At 38.8% G+C, this 26,967-nt stretch overlaps 1 protein-coding gene across 2 annotated transcripts; it reads right to left on the bottom strand.

The window, feature by feature from the left end:
• Positions 1-290: 290 nt before the first annotated feature.
• htr1fa (5-hydroxytryptamine (serotonin) receptor 1Fa) lies at positions 291-26,950 on the bottom strand. Of its 2 annotated transcripts, none has more exons than XM_082508971.1 (3): positions 26,769-26,950; positions 3,494-3,616; positions 291-3,090 (listed from the first exon to the last, which is right to left on the bottom strand). In XM_082508971.1, exon 3 carries the CDS (start codon positions 3,087-3,089, stop codon positions 1,890-1,892), a length of 1,200 nt encoding a protein of 399 aa, XP_082365097.1. In that variant the 5' UTR covers position 3,090; positions 3,494-3,616; positions 26,769-26,950; the 3' UTR covers positions 291-1,889. The 2 variants fall into 2 exon arrangements, with proteins under 2 accessions (XP_082365097.1, XP_082365096.1); XM_082508970.1 differs by having other exon boundaries at positions 26,765-26,950.
• Positions 26,951-26,967: the final 17 nt, after the last annotated feature.

Raw genomic sequence — 26,967 nt, forward strand, 5'->3', positions numbered from 1 at the left:
TCTCCCAGTGAGACAGTGCAACTCCTCACTGACTGACACACACACACACACACACACACACACACACCGGAACATAAATGCATGTAATTTTGAAGAAACAAGTGCGAAAAGATGCCATTTAAACATGTTCTTTCCTATGCTTAGGCAACATTTAAACATGGTCTTCATCATGACATGAACAGTGTTTATGATGTAAGTAAAAACATTATCCACAAACATTTGACACAGAGAGAACTTGCACAGCAATGCTTATTTCTATTTACTTTTATTTGTTTGACCGATGAGAGTAAGTGAGCAGTATTTTCAGATTCATGAATCTTGTTGCTGTAGCATTGAAAGACAGTACTAACCAATCAGAGTGTCTTTCTTCTTGCCACAAGGGGGCACCATCAAATCAAAATATGGAAAATATCCACTCTATTCACATTAAACAGTAAGCAGACTGATGTAATATAGCATAATAACATTAATTTACACATACAGCTTATCATTGGTATTCCTGCTACCATTTTCTCCATACATACAGGGAATATGGTGATACTCTCTCCTTAAACAATTACTTAACTCGGAGAAGAACAGGAACAAATATTTCAGCTGTGGACCATTTATTATTGATTATTTAGGCAGTGAAAAACAAAGGAAGAAACAGCAGACTGGTCATACTGTCAGAGATCTATATACGTTTATGGAATGCCTTATATTATCTCATTGGTATACAGTACACCCTCACACTTGACTCATCCACATCCATCAACATATCATGTGCCCTCTTGAAACCAATAAAGAAATAGTAGTTCTATTCCAAGTACTTGAGTGGGAGTAGTATAATGAGGATTTCTCCACCAGTGACTCTCACCTTCAATTAATCTAATGCTAGCTATGGTGTGGGAGTGAAGCTAGATGGGGTGTTGGTTCCACTAGATAAATAATATATAAATACCATAGGAAATAATCAAATGATGTTGAAAAAAAATCAATAAAAGTGGCAGTGCTTTGTATAACTTGTAACAGTAGACCTTTTCAAAAGTCTTAGGGTCAAGTTTATGTTGGTACCCCAGTATTTTGTTGTTATTTATGGTATGACTTAGCCCTAGATGTTAAATTTTTTTTCTTTATATTAATTACATTTTACGCTGTTAATTGTAAACATTTAAAATATTATTTGTTAAGTTCAGGCATTGACATCTTATGAAAGTTAGACCATATCTTCCCATGTCTTTTTAGACTGTCAAGTAAATGAAGCCAGTACCTGTACCATTAACTTACAAGAAGGTCAAACCATCAATCAATGGAGGTTTAATATTTTTGGAATGTTTTGCAGGGCTAAATATATACTAGTTCTGCTAACAATCATTGCAACAGTCAGAAAACAAGTCACCTTTCATAACATCACAGCCACAAAAAGCAACAACTTGGTATACTGTGGTATTTTACACATGTCCAATATTTAAGCCAGCAGCGTGGACTCGGCAGAAGGGAGGTCATTAGATGAAACAGACATAATGGTCAGCTATTTCAAGACGTATAAATGGGGCTGATCACTAATGCTCAGAACTCAGGCCTCAAAAAAGGTCAGTGATGGCACATTTTCTCAGTGTCCCTTTACATACTCCAATTAACATCAATGAGGTCTCAGGCTCTTCTATAAATAGCAGGACTTGATTTTCAATTGGGAACTCGCACCATCTCATTGCTGAGTCGGTGCCATTTAGGCTGCTGAAGTGGCTGATGAAGTTTCTTTTCCAGTATCAATCCTTTTGCTCTTTTAAATTATTCTTTTTCAGACATAATAACTCAGTTATTCAGTCAGTATTTTTGACCTGAAGCCATTAATTTTGTTTCCTCTCATATATAGATGGTGTACAGGTTTGATCATGCATAAATAATCATCAGAGGTAATGACTGCACCTCACAAGTTTTTGGAAGGCTTTTTTGAAGTCTTCATTGAAGATGGTGTAGATCAGAGGGTTGATCAGAGAATTAAGGTAGCCCAACCATGTCAGGAAGTCAGCCATTTCCCCTGAAGTACTGCAAGAACCGCAGGTGTTGACAATCAATTCCTTGACAAAAAACGGCAACCAACAGACGACAAAGGCCCCTATTATCAACCCCAGCGTGGATGCCGCTTTGCGCTCTCGTGAGCCCGAGATTCGAGGTCCTTGGTATAACTGACTACGACGTGATTCACTGCGTGACTCGTGCCGTCGTGACTTGCACTTAAAGGCCTTTACAGACACACGGACCCGTTCACGTGGAGTTTCCTCTGTTGAGGGTTCAGAGAAAGACTTTTCCGGTGGGCTTACAGGCTCAGGACTTCGAGGCCCGCCATCGGCATCACCATCTCCAGCAGGATAGGTAGAGGGGATCATGCTGCCATTGGTCATGCATGAGTGACGGCTAGCCCGGCTAGCCTCCCTCCGCATATATAGGGTCTGAGCGGCCAGGTAGATTTTATAGTAGAGGATGAGGATGAGCAGCAGTGGAATATAAAATGCTCCGAGTGTTGAATAAAGGGTGAAGGCCATGTGAGGATGGATGATGATGCACTCATTTTCATGGTCATTATTGCCACTGTAGTGTTGCCACAGTAGAGGAGGGAGTGAGATGAGGATGGACAGGAGCCACACCACTGCCACCATTGCACCAGCTCTGGCTCCTGTACGTTTGCGAGAGTACTCCACTGCGTCTGTGATAGCCCGGTAACGGTCAATGGCGATTGCAGCAAGATGCAGAATGGAGCATGTGCAGCAGGTGACATCCACACTTAACCAGAAGGTACACACCACCTGACCCATGACCCAGCTCTTCTTTTGGATGTAGATGATACTGAAGGGCATGACCAGCACAGCCACCAGTAAGTCGGTCACTGCTAATGAGCAGATGAGGTAGTTGGCTGGGTGGTGCAACTTGCGAGTGACTGCAATAGCTGTTATCACCAGGCAGTTGAAAAATGTGGTGAGGATGGCCAGCACAGACAGAGTTATAGTAAGCAGGATTTCACTAGGGGGAAGTTCAGTGGTCTCCAGTGAGTCATTCCTGCTAACGTTGCTTGTGGCAAACACCCCTTCAGTGTAATTGGGGAAATCCATTCTGCAAGCAAAGAGAAAATGAAGAGAGTGAGACATCAAAGGGGCTTAGGGGAAATTGTATTTTACTAAATTCCTTTTCAAGAAAGGCTGCGCAAGTCTAAATTTATTTTTTGCCTGCATGTATTAATTGTTATTAAGCGATAGGGCTACAATCTCTGACGGAGTTTAAAGACTTGCACTATTATTTTTCTTTTGAACTATCAGTCAATTTTCTCGCTTTTTGGACTTCATAAATTAAAGATGTCAAAATGAATTAAGTCAGTTTTCTTTTAATTAAAAATATGCTTTTAAAGTCTGCTAGGGTCTTGAAACATTACTTGGCTGAGAAAGCTTGGAGAAACAGCTGCCTTGCCCACAAAAGTCTGGCCAAATCTTTCATTACATATATATTACTCCAGTCCTACCTGTCTATGCTGTAACGTGTTGCATCCAGGTGGTTCACTGTGCAGCAGACAGTCTGCTCTGATCTGTCTAACCTGGCAGACCTGCTATCACATCACTTCTGTCAGTCATCAACTCATCAACACCTGGGACACAAAGAGAGGGAGATGGAAATGTGAAAAAGGTGAATATTGAGAGAGAGAGAGAAAAAGACCCCAAAACAGTAGAGATGCATTTCAAGACACTGCACTTTTTTGCACTTTTTAAAAGTACAGTGAATTACACTTTAATATAATCATGTACAAAATATCTGTAGGTTCTCAGTCATCCAGGATACAGTAGTTCTCAGTACCTAACAATCAATTCCTAAGCATTTCAACCCCCCATTTACATCTTTCCTATCTTAATAGCTCACATGATGGTGGACTGGAACAATAATGATGATGGGAATGACCCAAATTTTTTTTCACACCTTAGCTCATGTGGCAATTCACGCGATTAATACTAGGTCAGAAACTCTCAGGACCCCCTCTAGGGGAACACCCCCGACTAGGGTTTAAATACCTGCGACTCTAGGCTATTTGTTTTAAAACTGAACAAGCCTCATGGATAATAAGCGAACCTTCACAAACCTAAAAAAATTAAGTTGCCTTCTTATCAAGCACTCATAATCATGTACAAACATGCAACAACAGTACCACCAATGATTACTACAGTAATATGGTTCAGTTCATTGGCTGTTAATATGATTAATTTATGTTTCATGTTATGATTTGTTAGTGTATATGTTGTTATCAAGGCTTTTTAAAATTAATGTGATTAAAAAGTTTTATAAAACATAAAAAAGCACCAGCAGCATGATCAGAGAGTTGTAACCACGATCAGCAACTTCAGTCCAAATGGAGGCCTATTTGCAGGTATGACCATTACACCCAATGTGTAATGGTCTGCCATTAATTTAGCAACAGCCACTGTGATTAAATTAAAAAGCATAGATTTGGCTGCCATTGCAGCTCTCCTCCACCAATTGCTCAGTATCCCAAAGACGAGAGTGGAAACTGTTGCTATAGAAACACAAGAAGTACAGTACTTTCACTTAATGTGGTAATCAGCAGAGGCAGCCAAACTCTGACTGTCAGGTCTCTATTGAGACTGTTCGATTCCCAGGCGGTATGTCCGGGGCTCTGTGGGTGGGTGAGTGGGGTGGCAAGACTATATAATGAGTAAATGAGATAAGAGATTTCAGTTCACAATACCTCAGTCTTACTGACTTAGCACAAAATATTTTCAAATGTGTCTTTACCTTGTCCATAGTTAGCTCTTACTGGTGCCATACTGTAATGTAATCTAGGTGAAATCCCCATAAAGATATAATATGTAGGTGAAATTCACTAAGAACAGTGCAGAGGCAGGCTTGTGCGATGAGTATTCTTCAACTGCAGCATCCTCCAAGGTGTGGGCACTGGCCATCCCTTAGTCAGACTGTGCCACTGCTGCTTAGTGTTATTGTTTTACTGCATAAGATAAGTACAGATTTCTATTGATAAAGCACACTGACACAAACCCCTTGTGAACTATAGTTATTTTATGACAAATTGTGTACACCTCATTTTTGGTGGAACAGAGTTTGAGAAAACAAATTTTGCCACACTGACTGAAAGTAAATCCTGATTAACTATGGACAGATTTTGTCCAACGAAACTGTCACAACTGTGTAAGACACAGTCATGAAACTTTACAGGTGTGTAGCTGATATCAAAAATGATGGGTGGGCGATTTGACTCCTTAATATAGAGTAGCTAATACCCCCAGGCACTAGTACGAACCTTAATTCATCCTCTGTCCTCTTGATACTTTTCCTATAAACTAGATTTGTCTAGTAAATCAACATACAGTGATGAGAAAAACAACATTTTCGCAGGAATCTATGCAGTCAAGAGGTTATACCATACCATAACGTGAAGTAGTCTTTTAATCAATCATTGTGGAAGAATTTTGGCTCACTCCCCTTTGCTAATTAATTAATTAATCATTTGATTGTCAGTCTGGCTGCTACTTCTCTTCTTAATTCCTATGGAAGCATTAAGAGTATTCTTAATTTTTCACAGGACTGCGTAGGGTCTTGTGGAAACATTCTTATTCACATGACTGTATATTTTTTTTAATGGTGGTCTAAAAACTCACTTGCATCGCAGCTGGTATAATCCCATTACAAGATGGTCTCTACTTCCTTCACACCTTTGATATCAGTCTTTAATGGCAATGAAATTTCCTTCCTCTGCTTAATGATGCAATTGTACACTCCTTCCCATTTACCCATGGATGAGTTTGCAAGAAACCCTAACAGTACTTAATATGCAGATTACTCAGTTAGATAAATGATAATTACCGCTGCACTTCTGTCGCACTCTGTGTTACAGCACTGCCATATTTTCAGCTGTGCATCTGAAAATAGTTTATTTTTTTCAGTGTCTTTGCAAAAATGTATATTTAGACATAGAGTATGGGCATTTCTGTGTGCATGCACAATGGTTGACGTATGCAAAAACAGTGTCAGCCAGTTATTATATGCAACAAAGAAAACATCTGCTTTTGCCTTGAAATGTTCTATAAGACAGGCTTTCAGTCCGAGGTCATCTGAAGATAAGCTCCAGTGAGCCAGCATGAATCTAGTCTGATCTGCTTTGTTAAAAAAAAAAAAAATACCAGTCCCTTTGCTTGAATTTGGCAAACTGTAGAAATAGCAAACTGCAGAAAGAACTTAATTTACTGTATCACAGCCACATTGTTTCAAAATTACATAGTAACTTTTTAATCCATTGTTTGCCCTGTTGCTCCATTATTTTCGTTATTTACTTTCAGTCTATATATTATGAATAAGTTGCGATAAGATATAAGAGACCCAAACACTGCAAAGTTACTTTTAATGATCTTTACATTTGCTAATATTGGACGATTTACACAGCACCCAATTATTATATAAAACTGTGCTCCAAGATTATTGTACTCTTGCAGTCTACTACATTCAGGATGTAGATTGCTTTGTCACCTCGAGGCTGACAAAGCAGAAACGCGCTAAAATCGTTCTCCAACTTTCACAGATGATGTCATAGAGATCAGTATAATCCAATCTTAACCAGAGTCTTTCAGTAATACTTAAAGACATACGGTAAAAGCATTTACAAACCAAAACAGTCAGTGCAGTATACTATATGTATACACACAAACATCAACTTTTAAGGATGGCAATCAGTGAAAAAGGTGTCATTCCCCTGACATTCAATCCTTCTCTTCTCACTCTCTCTCTGTTTTCTTCTTACAGCTTCATGGAAGCTGCATTTACCATGTGGATTACAATCTCTAAAACACAGTTTGGCCCAGGCTGGACATCAAGCTGCCAAGTGTTGTTGTGAAGGATGAGAGTTGTGAAAAACCAGATTGTGTGACTGACAGCTCAGGAAAGATGCTAAATAAATCACTATGAGGGCAGAGCAGTATCTGTCTGTTTATTTATTTTCTTGTTCTGTATCTGTTTAATTTTGGGGTTGAGGTAAATGACAGAGTTAGCCAGAAGTAACGCTGCAAAGGAAACTGTTTAAGGAGGTTAATTACTGCTTTTATTGCTGTTTGTTTATTTGTTTCTGAGTTGAATAAAAGTACAATTAAAAGATTAATTCTGCATTCTGGGACAGAAAAATACTTTCCACTACAATATTATAATGATAAAGTAACTTACTAAGGTGTGGGACGGGGCTATCCCGGCAGACTTTGGACAGCATTGCTGGGCACAGCCTGTATAGCTTAGGGCATTGAACTAAACTAAACAGCTCTAGCCTTGTTTTTAATCAAGTGACGAGACTTTTTTATTTAGATAAAGAATACCAGTAAAAAAAGTGTAACATTCAGGATAACAGTGACAAAGACTAAAGGACATTTTGTGCCAGCTACTAATGTGATCTAATTCATTGATTTTATTTTATTTATTTTTTTGAGTACACTAAATTACTGTCATCTCTATTTTACAGCAGTGTTCTCGCTCACTGACCTGTGTCCTCCACGTGTCTCGTGGGTTTCTGTACACAAGCGGATACACACCATGTCACCGGCAGCTCTCCCTACCTGCTTCATGGAGATAGATGTATTACCTGGCAAGATGCCCACTGAGGACTTAATTTGATGGAACTGGTTCAGCACTCACCAGAGGCAAATATAGCTGCTGTAGTGCATTTGTTGCTGTTGTTTTCATTTCATTTGGCAGGTAATGCAGTATTGGTTATTTGGTGTTCACTGTTACAGATCACCTCCACACATTTTTTTTTAGAAACACAAACAAAATACACCGATAGGTACAATAATTTGTGATATTACCATCTTAAAGTACCTCATATATCTACTCCTTCTCCTTCATTGGACAATTCATGAACATATGACCTTGCAAATATAATTCACACACTCACGTCTAAGTGTATGTGTGAATATATATGTGATATGTGAAATATATTATGTGATCAGGTTCAACTTCTGAAGTGTTGGCTTGGAAGTTAAAGTGTATATTATGGACTTCCTTTTATATATACATTTTAGAATAACCCTGAAATACTTTGTTGAGCATCCATATCAAGTAAACATGGCAGCTTGGGGCCCATGTGGGGCCACTCGGTCTGCACACAGATGGTTAAATGTACTGCACATTCTAGCCCTACAATGGGGGGCACAGGCATGCTCCAAATTTCACAATTTGTTACCTACAGACTTTCCTTATAGGAACCCAAACAGGCAAAACTAGTTGTAGACTAGCCCCTACTTAAGCCATATACACTCTCTGCCCTAAAGGGCAAGATTGCTACCTAATCATAGGAACCTGAAGAAGTATTTGTAGCAATAAATGCCAACATTGTCTGCACTTAGTTAAAAATGAATGGGTCATTTCTACCTGTATCTGTCAGTTACAGTTTATTGTGAATGAAGGTAATCCATTTCAGGAGATTCAGTCCCTTTGAAGAACACATGGCTAGTAGCACGTTTTATTGGGGGTGACGAAAGTGCACAACAAATGTTTAAAATGTTTCTAGTATCTTCCGCTCACAAAGATACTACAAAACAACTACACAAACATCTGAGCGTGGGGGAGCGACACAAGGCCTCATGACAATTTACAGCATTTTCCTGTCAGCATCACTGAACATCCTGGCAACACAACCTTGTCTGCCCAACCCTCCTCTTTGGTGTCCTTATCCGAATTAGAACGCTACTGAAGGAGACAATTAGGTGAGTCTGTCACTGTTATTAGTTTATGAGGTAAAGCAAATACAGTGTATGACATACCTAAATTGAGCACTTCATTAATACAATGACAGGAAGTAAACAGGAGAGCAAGTGGGGGATAATACTTCTTTTCCTAGATTTAATGTCAGAAACTGAAGACTGACACTAGTATTTACTTCAGAGAAATCTAAACTTAATGGCGGCTTTGTTAGGTACGCCTGTTCAACTGCTCATTGATCAACTAATCATATGGCATCAACATTTTGGTATGTAGATATGCTCAAGACGACCTGCAGAAGGTCAAATTGAGAATCAAAATGAGGAAGAATGGGGATTTTGAACATGGCATGGTTGTTGGTGTTAGTGCCAGTAGCGCTGCTCTGAGCATTTCAGAAAGTGCTAATCCACTAGGATTTTTTCCACACAACCATCTCTACAGTTCGCAGAGAATGGTGCAAAAAAAGAGATAATGTCCTGTGAGCTGCAGGCCAAAATGCCTTATTGACACCAGAGGTCGGAGAAGAATGGCCAGTCTGCTCCAAGATGACAGGAAGGCAACTGTAGCTCATTGTTAAAACCAAAATATGCAGAACATACAACACATCCACCCTCAAAGCAGATTTAATTCAGACGACACTGGGTGGCACGCATTACTATTGAGAACACAAAGCCTGAGGCTAAAATTTACATAGATTTACTAAAAATTTACAATGTAAGACAGAAAAAATGTTGTCTGTTCTAATGTATCATGTGAAATTTGAATCTTAGAGTCAGAATTTAAGACACAAGCATGGATCCATCCTTCCTTGAATCAGTGGTTTAGGTTTGTGGTGGTGGAACAATGTGGGGAACATTTTCTTGCCACACTTCCTTCATACCAGCTGAGTATCAGTTAAATGCTACAGTCTACAGTTTTGTTGCTGACTGACGATATGCATGCCTTATTCTCCACATCATACCCATCTTCCAATGGCTGCTCTCAGCAGGAAAACTTGTGCAATTTCACAAAACTTGAATAAACTCAAAAGTTTTTTTTGGCCCACCATCAACAGATCAGAAATCTAAAAGAGCAACTTTGGGATGTGGTAGAACAGATTTGCATCGTGGATGTGGAGCCAATAAATCTGCAGCAACCGTGTGATGCTATGATGTCAATATGGACCAAAATCTTTGAGGAAAGTTTCCAGCACCTTGTTGAATATGTGCCCCAAAGGATTAATGCATTTCTGAAGACAAACAGGCATCCAGCACAGTGCTGGTGAGGTTCTAATGAAGTGGCCAGTGAGTGGATTTGCCTACAGCTACTGCCAGGAAACAAGAGTGCTTATCTCTCATCAATTTACAGCTGAAGAGCCAAATGTTATTTGAGCTGATGAGAGCATTGATTGAAAAAGTAAACATTACTGGTGAGTAGTTACAACAAAAAAGGAAAAAAGTTATTCTTATTTCACTTATCACGCTGTGGAGAAAAGCAAGATTAGAAAACTCAAAGAATATGCAAGCAGTTAAACTTTTTTTTTCTGGTTTAATTCCATTTAGAGTGGAAAGTACAGCACTGTGATTGTTAATGTGTAACTGATGACTGAAGTGTGATAACTTTCGTCTCACCAGCTTTTGATCCTAAACATGATATGTGCTGATTATATTTACAAACTGCAGAAGACTTAGTACTACTTGGCTTCTTTGTACATTTAAAAAATACATATTATTATGATATTTTATTGCAGTACACAATTTTAAAATTTATGTGACTTAAATGACTTTTTTTTTTTTGTTATTTAAGCCTTGAAAAAAATATTTTAAATGAAAGGCCAGATAAATTTAAAGTTAGTCAGCATGGTTAATAGGGCTGTTTGATATAACGATATATATCGGATGACGATATAAAAACATCTATCATTTCATATTACGCTACCATTTGTTTTGTGGTGTTGCAAAATAAACTGTTTACGGCAATATTTTTTCATCGTTTTGATGGTCACTGTAGAATTTCTTGAAGTTCTCTCTTTTTCTTATATTTAATATAACCACACTACGGACGGACAAGCGACTGTTTTTATGTGTTGTCGTTAGCAACAATGACAGTAAATCCATTGCGTGGCTCCGCCGTCCGCATCTTTATTTTCCACATAAACCTTTCACAATAGATTCTGTTGAGATTTTTCAAAATAAACTTAATCACGTGAAATAGTATGCAGAGTGTTTACGGATGAGAAGCTAAAAAGAGCCATCAGGTGCTAACCCCCGTAGAACAGGCTTTTTTCCGCAGCACGCCGTGAAATAAATACTCACAAAGAAAATTTTTGCTGTTTCAATGTATGTAACACTAAACTCCAGGTACAAGACGCCCAGCTGAAAACACTTCACGCAAGTCAAGTTGCCCAAGATTCACCGAATTTACAGAAAATGTGGGGTTTTTTTGTCATTATATATCGTTGTCGGGACGATCAATGTTGCGCAGTCCTAATGGTTAAAGAGGTTAAACACATTTTGTTTGTGTTTAAGTTTACAGCCACAGTTAATCAGTCTACAATTTCACCACCTCAGTTCCTGCCTATACCCTTGAGTAAAACACCATGTAAGGCTTTTATTTTGAATCCTGGTGGGGGTGAGCCTTTTCTAAGATCTCTCATGCCATTTTCTGCACTGCACAGCTAATTTGGTGAGAAATTCAGCATAGAGCTTTTAAAGAGTGCTTATGAATTTGTGAACACTTTGCCACATATGCATACTGAATCTATAACTATATTTAGATAATTAATAAGTAGCTGTAATACTGCATAATCAGCCAAATGAAATGAATCCAAGTGCATTCATAGTTCCTCAAACCAGCAGGAGCTAATATCCTCCGCCGGTGTTCATTAATTCTGCAAGAGTTACCTTCTAACACGACACAGTTTAAATGGACCGGGTGGGAGATTGGAAGCAAATGGCTAAAGTGATGGGAAGTCTTTGAGAAAAAAGTGTTCATGTGGAAGTAAGTTATTTAAAGATATGTTGTCCTTTTTCTAACAATGGCAGTCTTGACTTGTTTCATACTGATTATTTAATTTTTTTTTTTTAATTTAAGGCATTGACTTTTTAATTTCAAATGTACATTAATACAACAGCACAACTAAAAATATGGAAACCACATTTTTGACAACATGAGAATTGGTTTGAAAACTGACCAATCATTTCAATAAGATTATTGTTTTTCCTATAGATCATGAATTAACTCCTAATTAAAGAGATCTATTACAATCTATTACTGAAGTACCAGAAGTGGATAAATCAATGTAAAATTATTTGTACACTTTATACATGACTATTATAGACACATTTCTTGAGAGATTGATGTGTGTATTAGTAATATACTGTCAGAAACACATGAAATTACTGAAACTTCCATCCTGCTGACTCAAACTGCATGTTCTTCACTGTTGAAAACAGACAAGTGATTTGAGACTGCAAGGTGAAAAAAAGCTTTGAATTCTTTTGTATGCAGCTTTAAAATCTGAATACAGTATCAAAAGGCTGACATAACTGTAGGGGGTTCAAAAATTACTATGATTAATAATATAACTCTAAGGTGTTAAGCTTTCAAAACAAATTTTCAAGCAAGTCAGGGAAAAAAACTACAATATTTAATCACATATTCTTGCCGTCTCCAGAGTTTTGAGTGGTGAATTACTAGGGTTAATTTCTGCTGAGTACTAAGTAAATTGGGTGTAATTTGAGGAGACTTTTGCTCATTTTTAATTTGATTACTTTTGGAGTTTTAAGTATTGCTTTTGCTGGAAATGGCACTTGTATAAAAAACAGTGTTAAATTTGTAATATGGGAAATCAATTGTGGATATGTACTTGTGTAAAATATACAATGAAATTTAAATGTATTGTATAATGGCTCTTCTATTTACATACATTAGTAAAAACCTCAACAAATGAATATTTATTGTGACCCCGCTTTGCCTTTAAAATCGCAATAGTTTCTCTCAATACTTGACAACACAATTAACACAGTTCTTCTGTGGATTTATCCTGCCTCAGTTTCTTTTAATTTAATGCCATACTGACTAGGTAATGTGGAGATCAGGGCCCTGTGGGAGTCACACCATCTGGTACAGGACTCCTCACTCTTCCTCTGCTTGTTCTCCGTGGCTCTGGCTGTATTTTTGTCATGCTGCAAAGTGAATCTGTGAAAATACTCCATATATGGCTCTGTGTAAATGTATTTGACCCTTTTCTTATCACTCTCTTTCTTTTTGCAGTTTTTGAAAAATATTTTTACACATGACACACTTATGTTTCTGATGATCAAACAAGTTTCAATATTATACAGAGATAACACAGGCAAATACAAAATGCAGTTTCTAAATGTTGATTTAATTAAATCTATCCAAACTTAAATCGCCCTATGTGGGGGGGAAAAAGGGTTTGCCCCCTAAACCTAACAACTGGTTCTTCCCACCTTGGCAGCAAAAACGTAAAATCAGGCGTTTGCAGTAGTTGGCAATGAGTGTTTTATATCTCTGTGGAGGAATTTTTGCCCACTCTCCTTTTGCAGAATTGTTTTAATTCAGCCATACTTCAGGGTTTTCAAACATGAATGGCCTGTTTAAGTTATGCCAAAGAATCTCAAAGGCATTTATGCCACTTTTGACTAGGCCACTCCAAAACCTCTATTTTGTTTGGTGGACTGGTGTACTCTGGATCATTGTCTTGCTGCATAACTGGGGGATTTTCTTTTTGGAATTTCAGAATTTCCCCATACCATCACACTACCTCCATGTTTGACCATTGGTATGATGCTGTTTTTATAAAATGATGTGTTAGTTTAATGTCAGATGTAATGGGACTCACAAAGTTTTGTCCCATGGAATATTTTCACAAAAGTTTTGGGAATAATCAAGATGTTTTTTGGCAAGTGTGAGATAAGCCTTTCTGCTCTTTTTGGTTAAACAGTGCCTTTTCCCTTTGAGCTCTCCTATGGGTTTTTGCCAAGTCTCTTTTTTATTGGTGAAATAAATAGACCGTAACTTAGAGAAGTGAGTCCTTAATTTCTGTAGTTCTTTTGTGACCTTGATAAGTTGTTGATTTGCTCTTGGAGTAATCTTGGTCTAGCCAATCTTGGGAAGGTTAATCACTGTTTCAAGTTTTCTCCACTTGTGGAAAATGGCTCTCACAGTTGTTTGCTGGTGTACCAAAGCCTTAGAAACCCTTTGTAACCGTTTTCAGACTGATAGCCAATAACCTTGTTTTCTCAGTTGTTTCTTTAGAGTGTTGATTGTTCCTATTTGAGATCTTTTAGTCTATTTCACTTTGTCAGAACAACTTGTTTTTAAGTGATTTCGTTATCCACATGTCTAGCAGTAATCAGGCCTGGGTGTAGCTAGTGAAACTGAACCCAGCTTTCCAAAAATGTGTCTCATCACAGCTGATTCATGAATTAACAAGGGCAGAGATTTACTTCCCCCCCCCAAATACTGACAAAGTTCTATTGCAAGACTATCACTGTGCTCTAAACTGCTTTAGTGGGAGGAGGCTTTCCTGCAGACTGAAGGGTGTCATATCAAATGTAGGAACGTAATAAGATTAAGTAACAATATTTCTAAGAGTGCAATAGAATCTTTTTATTTGTCTTGTTTTCAACTAAATGCTAAAATATTTAAAAGAATGTGATGAATCTCACGTCTACTCACAGCAGCAAGCAATTGGTTTATAGACACACATGCACTTCCTGCTGTATTTAATCAGTTCATGATGCGTAGGCAAACTTTGAAGTTACAGAAAACAAAGCTTATCAGAATACATTTTATATCCCTGTCTTTTACTACTTCTTTTACTGCTTATTAAAGTCTACTTTGGATTTACCAGAGAGCACATCACTGGTAATTGTTTCTGGGCTTCTACATTCAAAGCTACACAGAAATAAGAAGTTTACACCAGTACTACAGTACACTGTGCTTCACGCCACACTCAGACGTAATATAAAAAACAATTCTGGATACAGCTTAAACTTTTGTGACACAAGATTAGATTACTTTTGCCTTTAATGATTTTCACCGGTGTAATGATGGATATGGATATTAAAAAAGATGAAGATTCAAATACAGAGATTAGTCAGTCCCTTGTAAAGCCTAAAGCCTACACCCCAGAGTGATCTAAATGCCCTTTTTATTTTACTTTATTTTGATCTGTGATCACACCCACCTGTTATTCAAACAATTTTCTAACAAAACAACCAGTTAGAAGAACACTGGCTTGAAGGGAGGGTGGCCTTAAACACATAGCAGCTAAAATAGCTTCTTTAATACAGTGGGTGAACTGAGGGGGCCGCACAGAGGCCCAGAATGAGATAAATCAGGACTTCTTGAACAGCTATACTCTAGTAGACACCAGGAACAAACATAAGATGTTGGCTACGTTTCTATTTTAAACTCATACTAACGCCAAAAGTCAACACAAGTTTTACATCGACAGTATTTTATCCAGTGCAATGCAAACTGAATTTAAAGATTTCTGTTCTCAGTGAAAATGACTAATTTGATAGTTGCTGTTAGTAAAAACAAAATGTTTGGGGTCAGGAAAAAAGGAAGCTTTAATAAGGTCAGAAAGTCATTTTATTATATCAGTTTTCAGTATCATCAGTTTTGAATAACTGTGACCTGCAGTTCAACATTAATGGCTCAGTGTCACTGCTTCTTTTTTGTTTCTAATTATCTCTGATCTTCCAATCAAAAATGAAAAAAGGACTACACTCCTGTTCTGCACCTCAGATGTCACATGATTATGCCATATTGAAAATCAGTTTGTTTTTCCATCCGTACATTTCCACAAATTTCCCTGCTCTGACCAGCCCTTTAGAGGCATTACAACCAAGCAAACACTTGCATCAGTGGACATGCAGAGAAGAGTTACACCAACTTGTATACACCAGAACCTGAAGATCTAGTTCAAACATTTTCTTTCAGGGCGAGCTGGAGCCCTTTTCCAGTTTTCATGGGGCAAGACGAAGGGTACATTGGGCAAGTCACAAATTTGTCATAGGGCTAACACAGAGACGCAGACAACCATTCATGCAGCCAAATGAGAATAGCCAATTACCTAAAATGCTTCTCTTTAAACTGCAGGAGGAAGTCAGAATACCCAGAGAGAACCCATGCAGAGCCATCTCATCTACAACACCTCTGTGGTAAAACCTTTTAATGTGTGTGTGGACTGAAACCTTTGATGGAAACATCCCTACAGACAAATATGGTAATTTTAGATGCAGTTACAATTTTGTTACCTTATTTGGAAAAAGTGACTTAACAGACATTTATGTAAATTAAACTTTTTGAGATTGTCACATCGGTCACTGTGGGCTGCAGAATTTGCAGTAGAGAGTTGCAAAAACAGAAATATCATGTATTTTAAAAAAGTGTCTTGCCATTACAGTCCTACCAATACATTATGTTTAAGCTTTCATGTCATAACAAATGAATTGCCGAGATAAATTCTCTGACCAATTTTGACATCAGGATGCTCGAGTACATCGGTACAGAGCAATCAAAATAAAAGCTTAGCAAATCTTGGTATGCATGTTTTGAGCCTGAGACGCACCGACAGCACACAAATCCATTGTGCTTTTTGATCCTTACTCTGAAGTATGCACATTTCACAAGCAACAATACTCACAGTTACAGTGTAACTCACAAACACCTAAACACACAAATAATAATGCAACATTATTTTACTTTCCTGCATCTACAACCCTCCCACACATACAAAGTTAACAGCTCTGGAAGTTGCTAGAACGAATCGATGAGGTCACTGCCAATTCTCACTGGAAGAGTAAAGGACAAAAGCTGCACAATCGGATCACAATCAAAATCATTTCAAACACCCTTGCATCAGTGATCTGTCCAGGGTGTACCCCTCCTCGCCACATAACAACTGGGATATGCTCCAGAGGCTCTGTAACCATGTAAACTGAACGAGCAGTTAAGGGATTGGATGGATGAATTTAGTTTGAAAACAATCTCACCAATGTGACTCAGCTGGATACTAATTTAAGCCACATTGTTTTGGTAACATCACAGAAAACACTCCTGTTTTTCTTTTTTAATAAATCAAAACTTCGTGATTTATTTAACAGGTTTGTCCTCAATGAAGAAATCCTGAACTGACACACAACTTGTGTTCCCAGTGGTGAAAATGAGCTGAAATTGAACTACAAGCAGAGGGAATTATTTGACCTTTTAAGTGGAGGATGTTTCAACCTGAACTGAAGAAAACCGCTAGGGAAAAGCCAATTAGAAATTTGTATTCAGACTGCTGGTGCCTGGATGAACAGCACTGAAAATCCCTTTAAGCTGCATAACTTGCAGTACATACCATTCAAGGCTCTACTAAAATGCTGTACCCCTTTACTCCTGTCTGGGTCCCCAATTCACAAAGCAATAAACTTTTAATGAAGATTGTTCAATTCTGCAGGACAGTGTGGCTAAAACCACTAAAAACCAGGACTAAATGTCTTTGCAATGTTTTTCTTCCGAGGACGGATGCTGTCGGCTGTCTTAGACAGAAGCGTTTCTGACCCGAGCACTTACAGTTATTGAATGCATCATAAAAGAAATCTAAAGATTGAATTTGATGCTATCAATAACATTGTTTCATCACCCCACTCTTCTCTACAATGCTTCTCTGTCCATGGCGATAATACGTTTTTTACTCTTTTCTTGATAAGGTTATGGTTATGAGGAGCAGTATTCGTCGTGTGACGTATCAGCTTCATCTCTGACTGTTCAGAACTTATTTCAACTTATCAGCTTTCAAGCTCTGATGCCATTAATTAGCAAAATGAAGTCATCTTCTACTAATACTGTCCTCTGTTAAAAGTTTTGTCAGTGTTGGCCCTGCTAGAGTAGCAGTAATTAAGCCCTCATTGTCAGGATTTACCTACCCCTATTTTACTTAAGTAGTAGCCTTGCTTAGACCCTGCTGTGTCCTTGAACTATAGCCAGCTACAGACAGGCACAATATTTATGATGATATTCAGCCTGGCTTTTGGAAAAAAGGTACTTTTCCTCATGAGAGATCTGTAGCTGCTCTTCTGAGAATTTAAATGATCATTTAATATCCTCTTATCCGCGTGATTGTTCTGTGTTAATGCTACCTGACCTCTGCATTTCACTCCTGATTATGAAGTTTGCAACTGGTTAGCATGTCAGGCAAAGGTATATACTGGTTTATTTCTTATCTTAAAAATCTGGGGTTTGCTATGCATTTTTTAAACTTCACACCTCCTAATTATCTCATAATCAGAATCAGAATCAGAATCAGAATACTTTATTGATCCCTGGGGGAAATTATTTTTTGTTACAGTGCTCCATTTTAAACCAACATTAAGACAAGACAGACAATACACTAACTAAGAATAGTACAATATATACATATATATACATACATACATACATAAGTCACTCATAAATAAATAGTTGGAAAAGAAACGTGTAGCTGTAGCAGCAAACAGTGTGTTAAGTGGATGCGTTGTACAGGGAGATGGCCACAGGCAGGAATGATTTCCTGTGTCGTTCAGTGGTGCTTTTCAGTAATCTCAGTCTCTCACTGAACGAGCTCCTGTGACTGACCAGCATGTCATGGAGTGGGTGGGAGGTGTTATCCAACATTGTCTTTATCTTGGACAGCATCCGCCTCTCCGACACCACCTTGAGGGAGTCCAGCTCCATCCCCACAACATTGCTGGCCTTACGGATTAGTTTATTAAGTGCAGTATTTGCACATAATGTCTAGCAGAGCTCAGTTATTGTCTTTATGTTTGCTGGCCTTGAGACATGTTGTAGAGAGTTTTACAATATGATACCACTTTGATTATATTAACTTTTCCTTAAGGGGAAAACCTTATAAAGCTTAGAGTTCATAAAGGCTCAAGTTCTTTAATGCTGTCAATAAACAGGTGCCACACAATTTCTTAGAGCTCGCAACAGATAATACAGAGGTTTGCCAGTTTAAAATTCTCATCCTTATGTGCAAATACTGCATCAGCTCCTGTGTATGTGGTCACACAGTTTGCCTAAGGACCCTGGGTAATCAAGCTTTTGAGGCTGTGGGATCTGAACAGTGGAATGCGCTGCCTGCATCTCCAAGGTTTACAGTTCATAAATACATAAAACCAGAACTGGTACACAAACATTACCCAAATGCCTGTTTGAGCAGACATGTATTTAGGAAGGATGTGTCACGGGGTGGAAAGGGACAAGTTATTTAAGTTTTGCATGTTTTGTTGTTTTACCTTTTTAATATTTTAATATTGTACACTGGTTTATTTTTATGAGTTTTACTGCATGTTTTAATGGTATTTATTTGATGACTTGTCCTGGAAAGACTCCGCCCCTACCTGATAGTAAACTGATCACACCTGCGAGAGATCCCAGAGAGGCCAATAAGAGGGCCTGGCAGACCATAGAGCAGAGGGGGAGAAAAAGCTTGAGAGAAGGCTTGAGAGGAGGAGAGACATGGCATGGTAACCGGTGTGGGCGACGGCCGCGCAGAGCGGTACAGAGGCCCGGCTATAGGCAGCTGGCCAAGGCGTGCGGCAAAGGAGAACGAGACCAGAGATCGCGGACGACCGCGCACTGGAGGGAGTGATCGGAGCTGAGCGGAGAGGTCTGTGCTGGTGTTGACGGGAGGTAGCTCCTCGCCGAGAGAGGCCCACGGCAGGGGATAGAGAGGCAGCGGGATGGCGCCTTATTTCCCCGGGACGGCGAGTCTATGGCTACGCGTGTGAAGCACAACACAGTGGTGGGCGGAGTTAGGAGCTCTGCCCATCTGGGTTGGCATCAGAATGAAGAGGCCGACAGGACGGCGACAATCCTGTTGGTTTCTGCACCGTTTGGACTTTTATATCGTGGCGGATGCCACTGGACTGTTGATGTTGTGTTTTATTGCTTTTTATTGTGTTACCCCTTGGCCAAGGTTGGTTTAATTCATTTTACATTTTTAACTATTTAAATATAATAAATTATATTTTAATTCTACAGTTTTTTAAGCGTGTGCTTTCCCTTGGCGGCTCCACTGCTCTGTCCGTTTGGAGGAAGGTTTCCTTCCTTTAAAAAACGACACTGTGGAAATAAAATCAGCCTTTCTGCTCCGTTACAGATGTTTACGTTTTAGCTTTTGATTTACTTTCATCACTAGTTTTATTCATTCTTTGAATAGCTTTTAATCTTGGGTTAGATTTTTTTTAAATTTCTCTACTGTTTTTTAATTTCAGTATTGTGTAATGGCTCTTAATGGATCTCTCTGACTTTTATCTGTCTTCCTAGATTTTTACATTATTGTGTAATTTTAACTATGTAAAAATTGTAAGCTCATGGACCGTGAAATCATCACAATTATTTGACCTTAGCTATAAAGAGTCATAAAAGTCTCTGTATTTTGGGTCCTTAAACATGTTTGCATTATATGCTTTTCAAAATAACATGCTTGTGTGTTGGTGTTGCATCTTCTCCCTCCCTGTGTGTGTCAGTGTGGCACAAACACAAGAGCGGAGTAGACACATGGAATGGATGCCTTGAGAGACAGGTAAAGTAAAGATAACGCTGCTGAATCTGACTCTTTACATTTGAGTAAAAGCAATAAAGGCTTTCAGTATTTGTTAAGCTGGTTATGACAGTTCTGTTTAGGTTCAACAGCTACCATCTAGGGATGTTCCTGGAGACTAATTTATTGAAGTTAAACAAGAAAATAAATAGACTAGTCGACTAGCCTAAAAGACAGAAAAAACGACAGAAAACATTTAAAACTGAGCCCAGTCTAATCACTCGAGTTAAACAATGGTTTCTTAGTTATATTCTTACACAGACTATATGCAGCCACATAAAAGTACTACAGAAGCATGCCAGTTGGCAACTTGAATTTCTGGTGTCAAACAGCAACATTTTAATGTAGAGTTAATTAGTCGCACTCATCCCTACTATATCTAGGTGTTATCCAAAAAACCTGTGGCACTGTCGGTGCTTTGACGCTTCCCATGATTTCTTTTCTCACTTGACCCACTAGAACAACACCCTCACTGTGTACCGGAACTCCCGATTTCCAAAGAAAGATACTTGGCCAAGCATTGTGTCTTTTCATCCTGTTAGTGAAGTGCTCAACATGGTTGTGTGTTGGTACTATGCAGAGCTTAGCACAGCATTGTCTACATGCTGTAGCTGTGTACTGTCCGTCCATCCATCCATCCATCCATCTGTCATCCATCCGTCCATCCATCCATCCATCCATCCGTCCATCCATCCGTCCATCCATCCATCCATCCATCCATCCGTCAATCCATCCATCCGTCCATCCATCCATCCGTCTGTCATCCATCCGTCCATCCGTCCATCCATCCGTCTGTCCATCCATCCGTCCGTCCATCCATCCGTCCATCCGTCCATCCATCCATCCATCCATCCATCCGTCCATCCATCCGTCTGTCATCCATCCGTCCGTCCGTCTGTCCGTCCGTCCATCCATCCATGTCTAGCTCACAAAGGCAGTAGTCTAAGCAGAGAACCCCAAACCTCCTTCTGCCAGGCCATGTCCTCATCCCATCTCAGAGGATACTGACGCAAGCCTGCTAAGAATTATTAAATTCTCTCTTAGAAAACCTCCCCCAGCTTCCCAAATGACCAAACTCCTTATCCTATTGATAAGGGACAGCTCATCCACTCTTAGGAGGAAACTCATTTCTGCCACTCAAATCTGTGATCGAATTCTTTCCATCAGTACCTAGAGTTCATGGCCATAGATGAAGGTGGGACCATAGACTGACCATAAACCTTAACACTCAGCTCCTCTTCACCTTAACAGACTACTACAGCATCCACATCACTACAGACGGCACCAATCCATCTATCAATCTCCCACTTCACTCTCCCCTCACTACTGAGTAAGATCCTGATGTATTTAAACTCCTCCACTTGGGCAGAAACTTGTCCCTGACCCAGATTCAAAGTAATATTTTTTCAGAGTTTCTTCCTCTTCACTTTTAATTTTGCTGTCATTACCTTACCCGTACATGACAACTTTTCAACAGTACAGCATTCTACCTACATAAAGCATCAACGCTGTGGGCTTACATGTTGTATTTGAGTTGGGAGACTACATGCAAGAACATCTGTATTTACATAGACAAACACCTTTGCAAACGTATACTAAGGTGTAAAGCCTGCGGGAGGCTTATAGATAGGGAATGTTTTCACAGATAGCTGTCAGAGTCAAATTTAAGCAATTTTAGGCTTTGAAAGGCATCAGCAGTTATCTACAGGCCACTTTGCCCTTTGTTTCTAATGGTGATCCACTTTTAATAAACCTATTAGAGCAGATGAAAAGGGAACAGCAGAATGCAAATGCAGCGTGAATTTCTTTATTATATGGTACTTCCAACAAACAATCACCCCCACTTCAATAAAAACATGTCTACCACCATCACTGTTTCATAGTGTATCATCAAATGTGTTTAAGAAAATGAACCAAATAGTGCTGTTTGCTTGCCTTCACCTTTTTCATAGCATGTCCACATCATAAATCTGTTTTTTTAACATTATCAATAATATTATTGACAGGAATGTTATATAATTTATATAAATGATACAAAAATAACTGCACCTTTTGGAAGGATAAGTTAGTGACGCTTTGAGTTTTCAAAGGGAAGAACTGGCAGAAAAAGGGGGAACTGTGCTACACTATTCCCTTTGGGATGAATGCAAGGATTCTGTGAGACTTTCAGGTCTCCAAAAGACTTTTTGGGCTGTCTCTTTGATGCAGCCCCCAGAAGATATGCAGGCATAGAAAGAGACATAGAATAGAATTGAATACATGGATGGACATATGAGATCCTGTGGTCTTTACTGCATTGCTCTCAGAAAACAAACCTAACCAAGTGATATTGTTACATAAGCTTTCAAGATGAGCATATAAGTATGATGAGTTGTTTATTCCTTAAAACACTCTGTGTAATGGACATTACAGCCTCTAGGTGCCGCTAATGGGTCTTTATGGGTCCTCCCCCCCTGTTCCATTAGGAGTCAATTTCATATAAGATGCCATAGGGGAGACCATCTTTCAAGGTCCAGGGCAGAGTCCACTCAGTTAGATATGACCAGATGATGGACTCTTCAGGGCTAATAACAAACCCCTGTTTTTCTTTTCATTTTGTATTTTTCTTTTAGAGTGTGCATTCATCACCCTTGCAAAGTCATTTAATGTCTAATGGCTTCAATTAATTTTTAAGAATAAAACAAGTAAATAGGTGGCTATTTTATTGTTTCTGCACACTTATCTATCTCTCTCTCACACACAAAAATGAGAGTGTGCAATATTGCTATGTTTGTTCTCTGCTGTCATGGTTTTGAGCATCGCCTTCAAAAATCCATGAAAAAAACAATAAGAGCTGTCAAGATTTCGGTTTCTTTTGGCGGTTAATGTAGGCATAAGAACCCTTAATTTGAATTTTCATCTGCCATGTACTGGTGACAATTAATTAAACATTGATTCGGGGAGGCCTTGGACTTTTTAAGGTAGCTGGAAAGCAGTAATGCACATCTTTTTAGGACAGGCAGAGCTATGAGACAGAGAATTCAACAAGATATATTTTCATTGTCTGGTAGCAATTGGTCAGATGTGTCTAAACAGGTTTTGATTGAGGCTCTTGATTCTGTGACATGTGTCAGTGAAAAGATGTACATCAGCTATGTGGCTGGGCTTTGTTAAGAGCCAGAGGGAAATGGAAAGAAGACAAGATAATGCTTGTCCCAGAAGTCTTTCTTTAAAACGATTTAAGCCATTACATTTATGAAAAATGTGCCAGCCCTCATCTGATTTACTTGGATCAGCTGAAAGAGAAATCTTAAAAGCTTCATTTCTCTAATAAAATTATGTTTTGAGGTAAAAGACTGGCCACAGGTAAAGGATAACATGTGTATTTAAGAGTAAAGACAGCAAACAAATACCCCTTCAGGACAAACAATATAAGATGTTCTATTTTGCTGATATACTGTCTTTTGCACTGCTGATACTATCAAATAATTCAAAGTGTAAACAGAAACAGCAGGTCTTGTCTGCATACCAATCACAAAACTACAGATATTACATACTTTTAAATATTTAAAGAGTCTTATGTTAGATGAAGAACTCTCAGCTAAGCACTGAAATCCACTGTGATGCAAAGAAAACAAGTTTATCGGAGCATGACATAAACAGAAGGGGAACACAAGGTAAATATCATTTTTGTAGTGAGCAAACACATCCGCTACACCTTTTGGTTTAGTTCATCTACTCAGTGCTGTTTGCTAGTTTCCTTTGAGGGGCTGCAAAAACTCAAACTGTAAAATATTCAGAGCACAATGCATCAACGCACAGGTTATTCAGTATTGCCATAGAGCTTTGCTCTTTACTGCTCATCCCTTATGGAGTAATTATAATAATAATCCTGCAGCCCAAGCTTACAGCCTAAAGTTTACCAACATTGCCTCTCAGAACTTCTCAGAGGCATATTTTTCAGCTACCTTTCAGCGTAAGGGAAATATTAATGTTACATTCACATTTACATAAAGTTGCAGGGATGCTTTTATCATTTCTTACACAGAATACCGTGATGCACTCTGGGTGAATTAGCAGAATGTGTGACATGGGTGTCTGTTTTATTGTTGAACCCTTGTCATTTTGTGTTTTGTTTGCTTTTTCTGTTGCTAAATGTTTATATATATATATATTCTGCTCATTTTCCATGTTTTGTTTGCTTTTAATGTTTCTCTTTTTATTGAAGTCTTTGTAAGTCTCTCCAACCCCACCCACCTCCTTCCCCGAAGGTCCCTAAACCCTCGTTAAGAAACACAGAAGTAGTGTAGTACCATTGCTATTAAAACTGTGACTATTAAAATGGGATCTCATAAATTTCCTATCTGTAAATTTGACCTTTGACCAAAATCAAATGTGTCAGCTAAAGATGTATGAAGCTTTAATAATTTAATGAGGTAAATATGTTCTTGCAGAATCAAGCATGATCACAAGTAAGGATGAGGTAGGACAAACTGTCAATAAAAACTAGCCTCAGGCAAAATTGATTCTATTGCTGTACTACTGCTCTTATTGATATTTAAAAAATAAAATCCTACTCTGTCTTGCAGTATATGTTGCAACATAAATTTTAGAATGGATTTTGCAATGACTTGGATCTTTTTGTTAAGCATGAAATGGATAAAGCATCACTCTGGTATGTGATATTGTATCTATGGGAATCAGTTAGCATGAGCTACACTAAATACCTGCTACTCCGGGGCCCTCAGACCATCACGAGCCACGACGTGTCCTTGGTCTGACTCTGCTACTCATCACTGAGGTCCATTATTTTTCTTTCCAAGATAACTTTGCAGCTGTAATTAAGTTCCATAAGTAAATGTGTCACCTTGACCAGAAAAAGAGCCCAGCGTGGAGACCTTCTCAAATATTTCATGTCATTTAAATGAAAGAGTCCTTAATACTGTCCTCAAGCTTCTGAAGGATGGTGTGGCACTTTGCTGTGCGTGCACATGGACCACTCTAGTATCCTGGGAGTTATATCCATATGTACATCTTATCTCAATATTAATGTCAGTGGAGCAAGATGTATATCCTTTATAACGAGGCAGGAAGTCAGGGGTGGATGAACATTTACTGTGTCCAACTGACATGTAGCCAGGACAAGCCCTGCGATTAGCATTGATATTTCCATATCCTGAAAACACAGACTTTCACCATTAGCCAAGTCATTGTATAACCTTACTATAAACTAACCTTGCCATATTTTCCATAAAAAGACTCAGCCATGTGCACACATCAGGGAAGAAATACTCTTTTTTTCAAATGTTGTTAGTAGATATAAATGTTGCCAAATTGGCCCATTAGGATATTGACATTCACATCTGCAGATGTGCATGAACATGCATGCAGTCAGATATGTGACCATGCTTGGTTCTCACAACTATATGAAAAAGCAAAGCCTCTCCTTTGATGCCATCACTGTTTCTCACTCTCTCTTTATCATACCAGCACATAATCCTACACATATGCTGTAATACGCACACAAACACATCCACACTCCCTTCACATACAAGGCTCTGCCTGTCTCTACCACACATCATCCTCCTCCTTGAGCACACTTGATGTAATGCTGTAGGTTTGATCTTCCATGGGTTGGTCCAGGAACACCAGTGAACCTGCTGATGCTGCTGGTCAAAGAACTATTTCATTGCAGCAAAAAAGCCTTGTAGCTGAATTCCACCAGGTATTTGGAAACCTGATTGCCTGCTATAAAATGTCCTTCTGATGTGAAGCACATTATGAGCAGCCAGAGAATATGGCTGTATTATATATTCACAAACACACATGTAGCAACTCGAAAGCCTTTGCTTTCAGAAGAACATTTCAAGACAAGATGGTTTTTTTTCCTCATCCTTTTTCACTCTTGATAAGCCATGAAGATCCAAACAATACTCAGTCAATGCAAAAACAGCCTGTACCAGGAGCAGGTACATTAATTTGTTGCTGTCTCTTATATAATTAAAACCGCACGCTCATTATGAAGTCACTGTGTTAGATTTGAGAGGAGGGTAAACTGAATAAAAGAAAAGAAAACGAAGGACTGTAACTTTATCAAAAAATAGAAAGGTACAAGTGTAAAGATGGTGCATCGTTCCTGAGTCTTTTTGAACATCCAGTTCAGACTTTATCGAATTATAAGCGTGGAAATAGTTGTGCTTTGCACATATGTGGAGGCAAAGTGGGAGCTCTGCTTTGATTTATACATGTACAAAGACAACGTTGCAATATCTGAGTGACATTTCAAAAAACAATTAGGGTACCAAGACTATATTGATGCCACATTAATTAAGCTTAATATGCACTTGGCACATAGAGATCTGTCTCTGTCTAGAAAGTCCTTCCTAATTTCGGTCCATGAATTCAAAAGCTGAACACAGTCTGTCTCTCAATAAATGCACAACCTGCAGAAAATAAACTTACCCACTCTTCCGCTGCAGCGATTAAATAACAGACGAAACCAGTCACTGAGAGAAGTGTATTACATTCCCCATTAATGTCCATTCACAGCTCAACGACGCTCACGCCGACACCCGTCCGTGTGCCGACGGAAGGGGACGCGCAAGCGAGAGCGCGCCTCTTGGCCAGCATAGACAGAGCTCTGAGAGATGCGTCAGTAAGGAGGA

This window comes from Aulonocara stuartgranti (assembly GCF_965226115.1).
Source record: "Aulonocara stuartgranti genome assembly, chromosome: 16".
Classification (NCBI taxonomy): Eukaryota; Metazoa; Chordata; class Actinopteri; order Cichliformes; family Cichlidae; genus Aulonocara; species Aulonocara stuartgranti.

Bases quoted from the DNA above. Each gene is read 5' to 3' on its own strand.
- htr1fa (XM_082508971.1), bottom strand. From the start codon at position 3,089: ATGGATTTCCCCAATTACACTGAAGGGGTGTTTGCCACAAGCAACGTT.